At 39.9% G+C, this 14,463-nt stretch overlaps 4 protein-coding genes and 1 pseudogene across 4 annotated transcripts; 2 read left to right on the top strand and 3 right to left on the bottom strand.

Moving 5' to 3' along the window:
• The first annotated feature begins 190 nt into the window (after positions 1-190).
• Positions 191-851, top strand: LOC133713754 (uncharacterized). The gene has a single exon (XM_062139786.1). The coding sequence runs from the start codon at positions 319-321 to the stop codon at positions 688-690; it is 372 nt and encodes a 123-aa protein (XP_061995770.1). The 5' UTR covers positions 191-318; the 3' UTR covers positions 691-851.
• A 134-nt stretch (positions 852-985) lies between these two features.
• LOC133713744 (replication protein A 70 kDa DNA-binding subunit A) lies at positions 986-4,007 on the bottom strand. Its single transcript, XM_062139781.1, has 2 exons — positions 3,583-4,007; positions 986-2,937 (listed from the first exon to the last, which is right to left on the bottom strand). Exons 1-2 carry the CDS (start codon positions 3,837-3,839, stop codon positions 1,182-1,184), a joined length of 2,013 nt encoding a protein of 670 aa, XP_061995765.1. The 5' UTR covers positions 3,840-4,007; the 3' UTR covers positions 986-1,181.
• Positions 4,008-5,305: 1,298 nt separating this feature from the next.
• On the top strand, positions 5,306-6,291 carry LOC133735212 (F-box/kelch-repeat protein At3g23880-like). Its single transcript, XM_062162643.1, has 2 exons — positions 5,306-5,841; positions 5,955-6,291. The coding sequence occupies exons 1-2, from the start codon at positions 5,306-5,308 to the stop codon at positions 6,289-6,291; spliced, it is 873 nt and encodes a 290-aa protein (XP_062018627.1).
• An 834-nt stretch (positions 6,292-7,125) lies between these two features.
• On the bottom strand, positions 7,126-9,507 carry LOC133735287 (thermospermine synthase ACAULIS5-like; annotated as a pseudogene).
• Positions 9,508-10,863: 1,356 nt separating this feature from the next.
• On the bottom strand, positions 10,864-13,354 carry LOC133713765 (small ribosomal subunit protein uS3x-like). The gene is made up of 5 exons (XM_062139795.1): positions 13,205-13,354; positions 12,808-13,127; positions 11,615-11,669; positions 11,395-11,526; positions 10,864-11,280 (listed from the first exon to the last, which is right to left on the bottom strand). The coding sequence occupies exons 1-5, from the start codon at positions 13,232-13,234 to the stop codon at positions 11,074-11,076; spliced, it is 744 nt and encodes a 247-aa protein (XP_061995779.1). The 5' UTR covers positions 13,235-13,354; the 3' UTR covers positions 10,864-11,073.
• Between the last annotated feature and the right edge of the window lie 1,109 nt (positions 13,355-14,463).

Raw genomic sequence — 14,463 nt, forward strand, 5'->3', positions numbered from 1 at the left:
ATCTTGACCGATATTCAGACCCTTAATCATTTTTAAAAGGAAAAGAATTGACAGAATGAAAATGAGATACAAAATTCAATCTTGATGTTTAATTGGGCCAATCAGATAACCTTATCCACCAATCCCTATGGAGAAGCTGACACCTAGGACAAAGATAAATTGACAATGCCTTTCCCACCTCTCATATTGCTTGCAGCCCTTTCCACCACCTCTATGACTATCTTAAACCTACTCAAATTCCTTCATACCAATATCAAGCCCTCAAACTTGGCACCAAAATTTCCAAGTTAGAAACAGAAAACAACCCAAGAGAGAGTAATGGCTTCAAGCTCAGCAGTTACAATGGCTATGCCATTGCCCAATGCCACCACCCAAAAGAGGGTGGTTCAATCCTCAGAGGCCTTCTACAAGCCACTACCCCTCAGGCCCTCAAAGGCTGTGTCCTCGCCATCAAGATCAAGTGGAAGACTTGAGGTCAGGGCTTCCCTGAAGGAGAAGGCCGTCACCGCAATCACCGCCGCCGCGCTCACGGCCTCGATGGTGGTCCCGGACGTGGCGGAAGCCGCGTCTGGAGTCTCTCCGTCGCTCAAGAACTTCTTACTCAGCATTGCTGCCGGCGGCACTGTACTTATTGTGATTATTGGAGCTGTAATCGGAGTGTCCAATTTCGACCCTGTCAAGAGGGGCTGAGAATATTGAAATGTCATTCACTTTGGTTGGGAATGTTCCATCTTCTTTATGTATCTGTTTAGTTATCCTTTGTTATGTTTACCTTCTATATCATCGTGTAATATGACTCTTCTTCCCTCTCAGGAAACTGTGAATGCTGAAATCTCATTTTCTATTTTCAATTCAGAAATGAATTACATTCATTCATATATACAGAACCCAATTTAGAAGCACCCAGAATCGAAAAGCAACAAATTGCAGAACTGAAATTACAAATATCTAGTCATAAATCAGATTCTATCATGACTTCTTGCAGTAAAGCACACGATGCTACTCAGAAGAACAAACATCTTAATTCCAAAATTTCTAGAAAGGCCGGTAACTACATCTAGGTTTTACAAGGATTATATAAATGATGATATGCTAACTTACTAGCTTTCTCCCATTCAAGTGTATATAATCTCCAAGCAAAGAAATCTACCCCTTCTGAAATGAATTAATGGAACTTTTAATTACCTAGAAAGCTTCGAAATCACATCAAGCATGTATCTGCTCTCTGCAGAATAGTTCACCGTATCTGCCTTAACCACTGTGATCTTCACCCTCTGCTCGTCGCCATACAACTCCTCTTTGATCTTAAGCTTGAAAATAAACTGGTTGAAAATACTGCTCCGGACTATGTCTGCGAACTTTTCCTCATCCTGCCCCTCGTACTTCAAAAAGTACAACTCCTTTGCTGTGCAACCCAAGATCTCTGCCCCTGATTCCTGAAAAGCCGTCACCCAAGTCAATCCAGTATGGTCCTGAATTTGGGCTTGAAGAAGATATCTATAATCACACTCCTCAAATTCTTGATTGCACCTGTCACACTGCCATCCTCCAACTCCTGACCTCGACACTTTCTTGCTACACTGTCTATCTCCAATCATCAACGGGCATGCTGTGTAACAGAAAGAATCGGTTTTAATGAAAGATATGGTGGCCCTCACAGTGACCCAGTCTGGCTTATCTGATCTTCCAAGACCTTCATTCTTGATCTGAGAAACAGTTTTGCGTATGTCATTCTTAGTTACTCCTCCTGGCATAAATTCCTTAGAAATGGACATGGAAGCGGCATCCTTTCCCCCTCGATCAAACCAGTCCCTCACCTGACGAGCCTCAGGCAAATCTGGGTTAATGTATAGCTGGGTAGAATGAATTGTTCCTATGGATTTCCCACTGAAGTCATTAACCTTCCCAGCTTTGACAGCTAAAACTGGAGAAACACCAGAAGCCAACATCTCTTCCAGCTTTTGACCTTCCCTGTTACAGACCTCCCCCCATAGGGTTATCTCAACGCTCCTACCAGAGCAATCCTTCAGATGCAGAATTCTTCTCTGAGTTTCCATACCATTCTTTCTCAGGATAGTAGTAGAAGGGTTGACAGATGTCACAATGCCAATAACATCAAGTATAGAATTACTCTCAGCATTCTCAATTGCACTAATAGGCTTGAAGTCAAACAGCTGGTCTGGTATAGAACCATCTTCATCAGGGCACAGTTCCACTGTTGAACTTGCATCCAAAGTTATCTCCCAGTCACTCTTCAGATGATTAAAGTTCTTCTGCGCAGGTTTTAAGCTACCCTTTGATATCAAGTAAACTTTGCCAACCTCAATAATATCATAAAAGCGGTCAAGAACGGCATTAAAGCAGGTCACTCGTATTTCCCCACCCTCAGAGTCAAGGAGGTCGAAAGAGAAAACCTTACCATCTCCTCGAGCATTGTTATACCGACGCTGATCCCCTTTTGCAGTGACTCTTGCCTTGATAGCCCACCTTCCCTGATAAGGATTTAGAGCATTAATAGGTATAATACGTGCTGGCGCCTCATTCTTGAACACGGGGCCACGATTTTTATACTGTGGAGGTGGCTGGTAAGAAGGCTGCACAGTAGCTCGGAAATTTGGCACACTGGGAGCTGAGCTTTCAGGACGAAATGTAGGTCTGGGATTCGGAGTATTGTAAAAAGAGCTTTCAGATTGGAATGTAGGTCTGGCATTTGGCATGCTGGAAACAAAGTTTTCAGGATGAAAAGAGGGCCTGGGATTCTGCCATTTGGGAACAGGCCCTTGGCCAATCATATGATTGTTGCCATAGGCAGACTGCTGAAAATTGTTCTTAGGCAATGCAGTTTCAGCAGTTGGACCAGACTCAACATATTGTTTTGGATTCCCAATAATCTCCGAGTCCAATACAATAGTTTCCATATTCAGCACAACAATAATCCTGTACAAGAGTTCAAGGTCAAAATCGGCCACAAACTTGCTTCTCATCAGGAAACATAACTATCAATAAGAAACCCAGTAACTCCATTGTCAAACTGTCATAGCCGGTTTAATGCACTCACAAGGTTTCACAGCTTACATCTATGATCAGTTCTCTACTCACATCATTTTTAGCTTCTCTTAACTTAAATAAACTCTTTATAATTTCAACCCCCATCTTTTAACAAGTTACACGAACATCAAGCACACATACAACAGCTAGCTTGCTTGAATCCACAAATTGAAAACAAAATCCTCAATTACTAGAGGCACGCTACAAGAAACCATCCCAAAAATACCTGGAGATTTGTGTTTACTGAGTGCAATTTTTTCTGTACTTTTTAGGTTAGAAAGTGATTTACTCAATTACTCACAATTTCAAAACTCAAATTCTCAAACTACCAAAACAACATTCAATTTAATTCAGCTCTATATAGCTCATTTTGCTTCCGAAATCTCAAGTCATCCAAATGAACCAGAAAACCCTAACCATACAGTCAAAAAATTAAAGCAATTAATGAAGCACATCAACAATCACATCTCATAATCCAAATAGATCTTAATTAACCGAAAATCGAAAAATCGAAAATGAGAGAGAGAGACGAACTTGCGGTTCTGGACTTCGCTGCAAATGTACTCGGTAAGCTGGACGACGGAGCCTTTCCTGACCTGGCCGGTCTTGACCAGCTGGTTGAGCTGAGTGCCGACCATGGCGTGCTGAGACCAAACGCCGTCGGAGACCATGAGCCGGTACCTCTCCTGCGAGCCGATGAGCTTGATATCGGTGACCTGCATCAGCGGCTTCAAGTTGAGATCACCGCCGATGATGGCGGATACCGCGTTCGGCGTCAGTTGCACCGGCATACCTGAAAACCCTAGGGCGTGGCGTAGGTCGGCGAGGGTAAGGGTCGTAGATACGGTGCAGATGCGAGGGCAGATTTGGAAAATTGAGGAAATGAGAGGGAGTGTGGGAGTGGCGGGGTGTTTGGGGGGGGAGGGTTCAACCGACTGATGAGAAAGGAAAGAGGGATTTTGAATTTCGAACTGGGTTTGGGTCACTGGACTTGGATCTTTATATATGAAGACGCTAATAATTAGAATTACAGTTATGTCCTCCAGTCCTGCTCTTTTTACAGGTTTGCCATAGAAGGATGGCATTGGTGTAAACAATAGCAACCATCCGGGTCATTTAATATTTCTTGAGCGCGTGTTGAATGTGGCTAACTTTCCCAAAGGAGCCTCGAAATAAGGTAATTATTTACGGGCTTGCCATAACCAAACATGGTGCAATGGCAATCTGGTAGTTAACTGCCCACATTGCGAGCGTCATTTCTAAAAAGGTTTGGAGCCGATGACTTGCGTCTCAGCTGGGTCTTGACGTCTTGTTACTCCCTTGTTTATTAGTACTGTCGGCTACGCTTCATTTTAGCTGTGGTTCTCGGGTTGGGCTCGTTGCACCCATTTTTCATCTATTCCCTCGCACCTTTTTTTTTTTTTTTGGCGGAATTTGGATCTGGCATACGCATACTTAACATAATATGGAAATAACGTGTCGCGACCATACAAAATCAATAAAACACGACCGACTAGTTGGTTCTGGTGGATCCATTTCACCAACTCCCACACTTTTTTTTTTATGAAATCTGAGTTTCGTTTACTTTTACATGGCACGAAAATAACGCTGACATTATGTCATAGGATTAAAAAATATATTAAGTTATCAATCTATCGAGTCATAATCTTCAATTTCACCAACCTCCACACCTTCTTTTTCTAAAAAATGAATTTCATTTACTTTTCACTACATGAAAACAACGTTGACGTGACATCACAGAATTAGAAAACACAATTTGTTGTTAGCTTATTTGACCATGATCTCTAATTTCACCTACCTTAAACCTTATTTCTCTGAAGCCTAAGTTTTATTTATTTTCTCAACACAAAAATAATGTTGAACCGTCACAAAATCAAAACACACAATATGTTCGTCACTCTAACGAGCCTCGAATTCTCATTTCACCAAACTCCAAACCTCCTTTATTTGGTAGATAAAATTTTAATATACTTTACACGACATAAAAACATCACAATTCGACTTTTAAAACACGTGTTATTGGACGAGTCAACCTTTGTGCCCTCATTCACCAACATCCAAAGTCTCATAAATAGGGGGGTCACATCAAACATATCTCCCAAGTCGCAACTCCATCTCATTTCTCCCAAAATCACACACTACCCACAACACTAGTTCTTCATAAACCCCGACACCCCCAACTCTTCCACCCAAGACTGAAAGTTAGGGCAAAACACTAGGAGGATAAAACCCAGCAATGACAGGATATCTACCTGAAGAAGTCCTAGAACAAATCCTTCACTGTTTGCCCCCAAAAGCTATAGTCAAATGCACCCTAGTCTGCAAATCATGGATGTCTATGATCAAAAGCTCTGACTTCATTCACAGCCACCTCCGCCGCACGGTCCAAACCAGTCACCTCCGTCTCCTCAGGTCAGTCGACGTGGAGCAAAACCACCGTGACTTCTTCTCCTTGCATTGGGAAAGCCCTGAATGCAGTGAGTACACTAAGCTCGAAAGCCCGTTCCGTTTTATTACAAATGATGAGTACGGGCTCGACGACGCTAATTATTGGCCAATATTGAAGGAGAAGACTACCCCTAGAATCGATGTGGTTGGAACTTGTAATGGACTTATATGCCTTGCTGATTTTTTGTGCCTTATTTGGAACCCATCAATTAGAAAGTATGTGGTTTTGCCTAGAACAACTGCTACCCAAAAGAAGGATTTGACTAAGGTTATCAAAAGTTTCGGGTTTGGTTACGATCCTCGGAACAAGAACTACAAGCTAAGGTTTTAAGAATTTTAGGTGACGGTTTTCGTGAGTTTGAGGTTTATTCCTTGGCCAGGGGGACTTGGAAGAGCCTTGGTGATATTCCTCTAGATTTTATGCCTTTTGATTATAGTGATAGCCTTGAACATAGGCATGTTTCTGTCAATGATGCTGTGCATTGGTTGGTTTTACGGCGAGAGAAGAACAAGGACAATGCCATTGTTTGTTTTGATCTGGAGGGTGAGACATTCGCTGAGATGGTGGCGGCGGATGCTTTGAGGAGAGAGTTATGCTATATTTCGAAGTATAGGGAGTGGCTTGCCTTGATGATCCGGTGTAAACTTATAGGACAAGAGCCGACTAGTTCTGGTTTTTTCATGTGGGTAATGAACGAGTATGGTATTGCAGAATCATGGACTATATATGTTGTTCAGTGTACTTCTGCTAGGATTTACATACGACCCGCTTAGTTTAACAACGAATGGGGAGGTGGTGCTCAAGAGGGATGAAGGCGACGAGCCGATTTGGGTGGATCTTAATAGGAAATATATATGCTGAAGCTTTTGGGAATAAAGGATATGAGTACTACTTCCTGGATTGTTTCGTGGAGAGCATTGTCTTACTTGACCAGTCCAATGCTATTTCCTATTAAGCTGCTAGTTTATGAGATGCAGAGTATCTTCTACTGCACCTTCTCGATGATGATCTGAAATCAAATCGTATTAAACATCAGGGGACCCCTGGGCATTGTCTCTTTGCTGCTGGATTATGACACATTTGGAACCGGTGCTGTAAGTGCACTGTATTGTTCTGGTTTCCAAAATCCAAATGTGGCTTAATAAAGATCGGAAAATTTGGCAGGCTTAAAGCATAGGTTTGAAGTGGGATCTGAATTCCTTGATATCCCTTTTTTGCTGTTCTCCCTGCCCTCTTGCTGAAGCTGAATTGCTTGAATCAGCTAAAACTAGAGCTGTTGCTAGCTAGGTGTTTTCTTTGGCATTTGAGCCTCTCTGCAAGTAAAATGTAAAATTAACTAAGAATTTAGTGGACTTTCGAATTCAGAACTTGTGTTTAACTCCTTCAAGTATGTAATCTGTTGTAGATTTCAAGATGTGCATAAACCCCCCGTTTGAGTTTGGCTAAATCTGACCTATAATACTTGACCAAGTCGCATTTTAATGATTTTGGTAGAGTTGATCTGGATTTTGCTCTAACAAATATCTGTTTGCTTCTGAAGTACTAGGATTAGTCCGCTACTGGATTAGTCCACTACTGGAATAATTGTAATGCAACATAGTAACATCTATTGGAAGCTGATCGATTGCTTCATAACCATAAGTCTCATATTAAAGCCAATGATTTCTCTTAAAAGCTTAAACTAGTTCCGGGTTCACATGCATGCAAACCAAAATAAGAGAGTTCTTAGTTTACATATATATCCAAATACTTTTATTCTAATCACTGGCCTTCTTTCTAATAGAAGCACATAACACATTTAGACCTCAATCACCTCATTGCCCTGTGCATCATCAGTGACTCCATGTCCCTGGCAGAACTTTGTAGTTTCTTCAGTGAAGACATTAGTTCCTTTCAAAAGCCTACATCAGAAAAAAAGAAGAAGCTAACTTCAGTATAGGAATCGTGCACACACAAGTGCTTGCATAATGATTGAAGCTTATCGAAATGTTTACACATTCGCAGAAATGAGTAGCACGAGTTGAATAACTCTGTGACTGAATTTGTACTTACGATGTGTAGATTGTCTTGTTGACCACAGTTGATGAGACAATGAAAGCACCATCTAAATAAAGTAGCTCGCCTCATATTCGTTCCTCAATCCTGCTATCGAGTTGTGCAGCATCCAATATGAGTGGTTGATCTGAAGCCTGTCCATTTCAGATAACAGAAGCAAGCTTTCAAATGGCATCCAGGTGTTAGTTAAGACTTAGGATCATGGTAGTTAGTTGAGTAATCAATTAGCACTTACCACAACCCATCCACATGAATCTGCATAAGATGGCACATGAGCTGTGTATGCCAACACATCTACAGAAAGCATATATAGGTATCAATGGGATACTTTTCATAACAATGATTTGGAAAATTAGAATGAAAATGACTTTACAAGCTTACATACATTTGAACACTTGTTTTACACTGTTGTATATTGAAGTGAAGATAGCCTTATGAGAAAGAATTCCTGCTGGACCACATTAATGTGACACTGTTGTATATTGTAACACATTAATTTACATACTTATCAGTAAGCATCTATGACTATCATCATTTTGGAATGTGATTTCAATACTATATGTCTTACTTGAGTGACAAAGATGCCATTGTCTTTGAGGTGAGGTTTTATGACTTGCTCATAAAAGTTTTTGGTGTAAAGATTATTGCAAGGGCCTCCCTGAATTGGGTCTGGTAGGTCTCCCACAATCGCATCAAACATCTCTTCAGTTTTCTCCAACTCAGCCCTTTAATCAATCACAGCAATAAGTTTTGGTTCAATTCAGTTTATATCTATAGGAAGCATATATATGCATCTATGTTCATATCACAGCATTTAGTACAGCAAGAATCAATATTCAAGAAAAAACATAGATTTCACAGCAGATCAGAATGGTTCTCTATTCATAATATCTGTCATTAAGTGTTTCATCATGAGATCGCAGACAAGATTATGCACAACCAAAACTACTACTACTCGGCAAAAATTGACAATCACCTGCAAATTAAAGGAGAAAATTTTTACATAAAGAACAGCACTATATGCTACACAACCAGCAAAGTTCCTCAGATGCATTTGCTGATGATGTAATCTTATTTGAATTTTGAAGATTAAGCCTACTGACCATGAGTATAGCTCATACCTCATCTATATCACACATGATAACTTTCTCCACATCTTTGTGCTTCAGTGCCTCCCTTGCTATTGACCCTTCACCACCTCCCATTATGAATATGGTTTTGGGGCTGAAATTACCAATTACTGATTGGAACAAAGATAAACGAAAACAAAAGCAAAAACAGGTAATTAAAGCTAGAGTTAAGAAATGATACTTTTCATGTAGCAAAAAGCTAGACTCATGGTAAATAAACTCATCATTTTCAGCACTCTGTAGCTTTCCATCAATCACCAGAACCTAAAACACCAAAAGAAAATTGTGGATGAACAAATGTGTGTGTGCTTGTGAATATGTGATACACACACAGATTTTTATATATATATATATATATATATATATATATATATATATAGAGAGAGAGAGAGAGAGAGAGAGAAACTTGCCAAATCGTTTCGAGTCTAGAAGAGCAACATCTTGGAACTGGCTTGCTGCTGTATGCAACACCCTGAAACAGGCCACAAATGAATAGGTAAATATGTGACAAAGTTCGTGGGAAAAGATTTTTGAATATTTCACTAGCTAGGTTACCTGTTCAAGGAAAAAGACCATATGAGATCTGCTTCTAGCTGCTTCAAACCATTCTTTGCGATTTCGGTCCTGCTGGTTACCACTCTCATCATCTTGGGGGATCTCATCGTCCTGATCATGATCACTCTTGAAGAAATCGATCATATACTGACCAAGGTTCGAGGGATGTTCGTCAAGAGGTTCGTCAAGTGGAAGCCGAGGCAGAGGAGTATAGAAGGCCATGACAGCAGCACAGAGAAACGACCACATTGGTGATCGTGAAGGTGAACAAACTAAACAAACAAGCTTAGATAGATACCTAGCTAGGTTCCAAAGTGTAATAGTATGAACAATGTGAGTGACTAACTGACTAGTTCTCTTTGTATTTAGAGCAATGAAGCCTTACGTAGTAACGAAAGTTCTATTCCTGCTTGCTTTGAGGATAAGACTGAATGGTTCTACTTGGTGAATTTTTAGAAACTGATGAATTTACCAGGCAAACCAAGGCTGATTCAGAAGTGTAGCAAGGACAATACTGCATGAACCAACTTCGTGTACAGCTAAAATGAGTTAAGGGCCCACCTTTTTGAAGGTTTTATCCTCCTCTCGACTAAATTCTCCAAATCTATTTAACCACGATTTACTTATTAAATGAGAGAGTTGAACTATTTGAACTCTCTCATTTGGTAAGTGTACTAGCTAGTTAGTCTTAACATGGTTCGTTTATGTATTTTGAGACTTTGACACATTATTCATGTAGTCATAGGTGTAACATAGGAAAAAGGCACAAGTATTTGATATTAAGACTTCACGAAATATAGTATTTTCAACTTACCAAAACAATACTTAAAAGGGTCGGCTGTGGCTTTGTGCGTTACATGTTCGTTACAAAATGATTGGTCATTATTTAAAATATAAACCACCAAATTTGATACAAAAACAAATATCATCTTGTGCATTACATGTTCGTTACGAAGTAATTGGTCAGAATTCAAAACATATAGTACCAAATTTGATTCAAAAACAAACATCGTCGTGTCACATGCATGAAGATTACGTTGATGAGTAGTATTTACCTTCCAAAATCGACATTTTAAGTGTTCAAGTGAAACTTTCATACAGTTTTGCTTTGTGCGTGTGTTCGTTACTGGACAAAAGGTCGCTCAAAACATAAACAATCGGATTTGGTTCAACAACAAATTACCACCATTTGTTGTAAGTTGTAACAGGCTTCAACTTGGCTGCGTTTCAGCTAGGCCAGTTGAAGTTGGGAAGGAAACTTTCCTCCATGCTTCTATGGCATGTGAAAGGCCTCTGTTCTTCAGACCAAAGTTTGATTCCATTTCTTCAGTCCAAATAACATATCCATTTGCTGGCTCGGTGTCAAGAGGTGGGCATTTCACTAATTAGTTAATTTGACAGAACATTGTACAAAACTGAGGTCTCAAAAAACTTAAAAAGAAAAACATCTTTGCAATGTTACTTCAACTGTCAATAACATATTGCAGAATGCTTATAAATACAGGGTAACCAATTTGATTTAATCCTTCCTTTCAAGGACAAGGAAATAACCACAGCTTATTTTAACAATTAACTATGATCATAATGATAGTGAACAAGTGAAAATTCATAAAAATCCTTAAAATTAAGAAAATATTAAATAAAGTATCAAGTATGAAACAATTCAAGATAAACAATCCGCCCCATCTTTTCAGTACACAAAATTTGCGAAAGGAAACAATAAAACTAGAACAACAAAGTCTGAGGCTAAACTTTTGATCAAAAATATAAGAGCCTGAAGCTAAAGTTATAAACTTGAGAAACTCAGCACATGCCTTAAGCCACTGGGAGGGCTGGGATGGCTGGGACCTCAATATCAGTTGGGGCCAAAATAGGTGCTGCTTCAATTTCTGGTGCCCGCCTGACAAACTCATCATCCTTTGGTTGGTGGATTGTAACAAGATCAGGTAAAGGAGTCATGGGTCCTTGCTTGCCCTTGGGATCCCAGTCGAGCATGATCTTGACCTTAATACCAAGAACACCCTGCATACAAACACGCAAATGTTATCAGACAATGTAATAACAGTAAGTTAATTGCAGATAGGAAATCGACCCACGGATGGTGATGGAAATGAAAACCAGAAGATGGGGACAAACCTGTCTAAGGAGAACATGTCTCACAGCTGCGTCAATGTACTCATTGACTGGCTGACCAGAAGAAATCATGTATCCGTCCTTGAACTTCATGGACTTGGCTCTCTGTGCCCTCAGCTTTCCACTAACAATCACCTGTTATTGTACCAATGAGAGGTCATATGTTAGTATACCACTTGCATTCAAAACCAAAAAAAAAAATAGCACAATTAGATTCACCCACCTCACATCCCTTTGCACCACTTTCCATGACAAATCTCAAAACACCATAGCATGCCCTGAAAGGAGCAGACAGTGGTACATAAGTTACTAAACATACAGTCAGCAAGTAACACCGCATTATTTAGAAAAGCATTCAAACCCAATCCACAAACTATGTGGAACAAAGGTAGACATCTCCCCATTCAATTCAAAAACAATTATAAATAATTTAATGTCATTTTAAAACATGTACCCCTACAGTTACTGCATGAAAACGATAAAGTCTCACGAAGATTACAGCATGGAAGATGTCAATCACTTTCGTCATCTTCCGACACAAAGTTGATAGGAAAAAACCAATTTGCTTTGTAGATGACATAAAATACACCCAATTATAAAAGAAAATTGATGCCCTGTGTTCCAATCAGTTTCAACAGTTAAAGATTTCTGAATTCTGAATTCTGAGTTACTTGGCAAAATGCTGAGCCCGTATTTAACTATGTACCCTCCCAGAGGTAACTACATGAAAACAAGACAATTTCACAAGAAAAAGAGTCAAGGAGAATGTCAATCAATTTCATCATCTTCCGACACAAAAGTGGTAGAAAAGGACCAATCTGCTTTGTAGATGACTCACAAAAACATGAAAACTCACCTCAGCACATATACCAAATAAACCCAAATAAAATTTCTTCAACATTCTGAGCCAACATCAAGCTGTTGAACTCATTGTAAACTAACCCAAGTTCCACGATAGCAGAGTACTTTGTAAAAGTCTCACTCTGTGGCACAGCAATAAACATCACAACAAAACTAACTAGTATCCTACAACCTTGCATAACCAAAAGAAATAGCTAATACTCATATGTGTGCCCTCCCTACCACTTCATGAAAACAAAGACATCTCACGACAATAATGGCATGGAGGTTCAAAATCAATTACGATCTGAATCTAATTTCGTCAACTTCCGACACAGAGTTGGTAGCAAAACACCAATCTGCTTTGTAGATGACACAAAGCCACATCTTAACAAATACCCCCAGTCATCCATACAGCCCCTTTTCAGATAGATACTAACCATCGAAAACAATATCAATTCCCAAATCACCCTCAACAGCACATACATGTCATATTAGCGAAACCATTTTGCCTAGATTGCTATCAAATCGAAAGCTTCAACCATAAATCAAAGTATTACTAATCGAATCATATACCTGCGAACCGGTAGGCCTCCGAGAAGCTTGTAGCGAAGAGACTCAGCCTGGGCAGTAGAGCAGAGCCCTCTGTTGGCTACCTTCTCAGCATAAAGCTCCACACCTTTCTCCGGGAACTTAAACCTCTTCTGCACAACTGAGGTCAGCTCCCTAATCCTCCTTCCCTTCTCTCCGAGCACGTTTTGAGTCCGAGTCGCCCTGATTATGATCTCAGTGCGCATCGGCGTAACCCTAACCTCAGCGCCGGAGTAGCCGTCCTCGGCGAGCTCCCTCATCAGAAGCTCGTTGAGCTCGGCGAAGAAAACACCGTCAGCGACGAACTGAGAACACAGAAAAACAATTCAGATGAAAACTTTGGATCGATTTTTCTCACTGTGGAGGAAGGAATAGCACTTACCTTTCGCTTCTTGCTCATCTGGGTCGCCATTTTCGAGATTGCGAAGCTGCAGATACGAGATCTGAAAATGTGGTGGCGGGAGCTCTGCAAACCCTAGCTTTGCTTTGGTAGCACCACGTTTGGGATTTGAGGATATATAGCTAGGGTTTATAAGAAAAGGTGGAGATGATTTGACGGTCGTGATGCGCTGAGGATCGGTTTGGTGGACGGACGAGATTGGTTCTGGTTTGTCTTTTTATTTCGGTTTTGGGCCTCAAGGTTTGTTAGGTTTTTTGTTTTGGGACTAGGGATTTGCTTGGTATAGGCACATATATTTTTCCACGCTGTTATGAATATCATAAGGCCCAGAAAGTATATAGGTTATGGGCTTCCGATGGATTGTAATGGGCTGTGGTTTACTCTTTGAATCCACGTCAGTTAAGTTGGGCCCAAGTCATTTCATGCATGTTCTTTGTTCTTACAAAAGCCATAGGCTACTTTAAGACAACACATTGTTTGATAATCAAATTCACAAAAGAAAACCCTTTTATACATCTTCGCCTAAATGTTGACATTGTTTAGATGAAGCATTTAGTGCACGGAAGTTTCAATGCATACAAATTTGTTTTTGATGTGACAATTAATATATTTTTTCATAATAGCGAAACAAAGAAACTCGCACGCTAGCATGTTTTGCTTGTTTAATTTAGACAAACAATTTATTTAACTTCTTTGTATCATTTTTAAATTTTCTGCGTACATAAACCATCTCTTGAAAGTTAGCAAACATAATGAAAACAGAGATACATCTTACTTAACGCCCTATATAAGTTACCTACCCTAAAGGCCAAACATCTCATAATTTGGATCATCACACAAAGGATGTGAAACTCCCCATAAAAATTGGGTCTCACACACTTTTTGAGAGCCAGGCACAATGCTCCAACACACAGAATCACTTTCTTTTGTATGAAAAGTGGGTTGTGATCATCATCATTGGTGGTGTACGATGGCACAATAGGCATGGGCGTGAATTATTCTAGTCTGATTACCTAATTGGGTACAATTAATAAATAGTGCATAAGCCTATAGAATAAGGTTTATAGTCTCTAAATATAAGGGGGCCAAAACTAGACATGACAACCTTTCCAACCTGTTTGCTTGAAATTTAAGGTACACAAGAATGGGGCAAAAGAAAGTAGATTCCCTACTGCACATGATCTTATAAGCAATATGTATAATTTGTCTGGCCTGGTTTTAGGGACCAATTATCTATCTGA

This window comes from Rosa rugosa, chromosome 1 (assembly GCF_958449725.1).
Source record: "Rosa rugosa chromosome 1, drRosRugo1.1, whole genome shotgun sequence".
Taxonomy (NCBI): Eukaryota; Viridiplantae; Streptophyta; class Magnoliopsida; order Rosales; family Rosaceae; genus Rosa; species Rosa rugosa.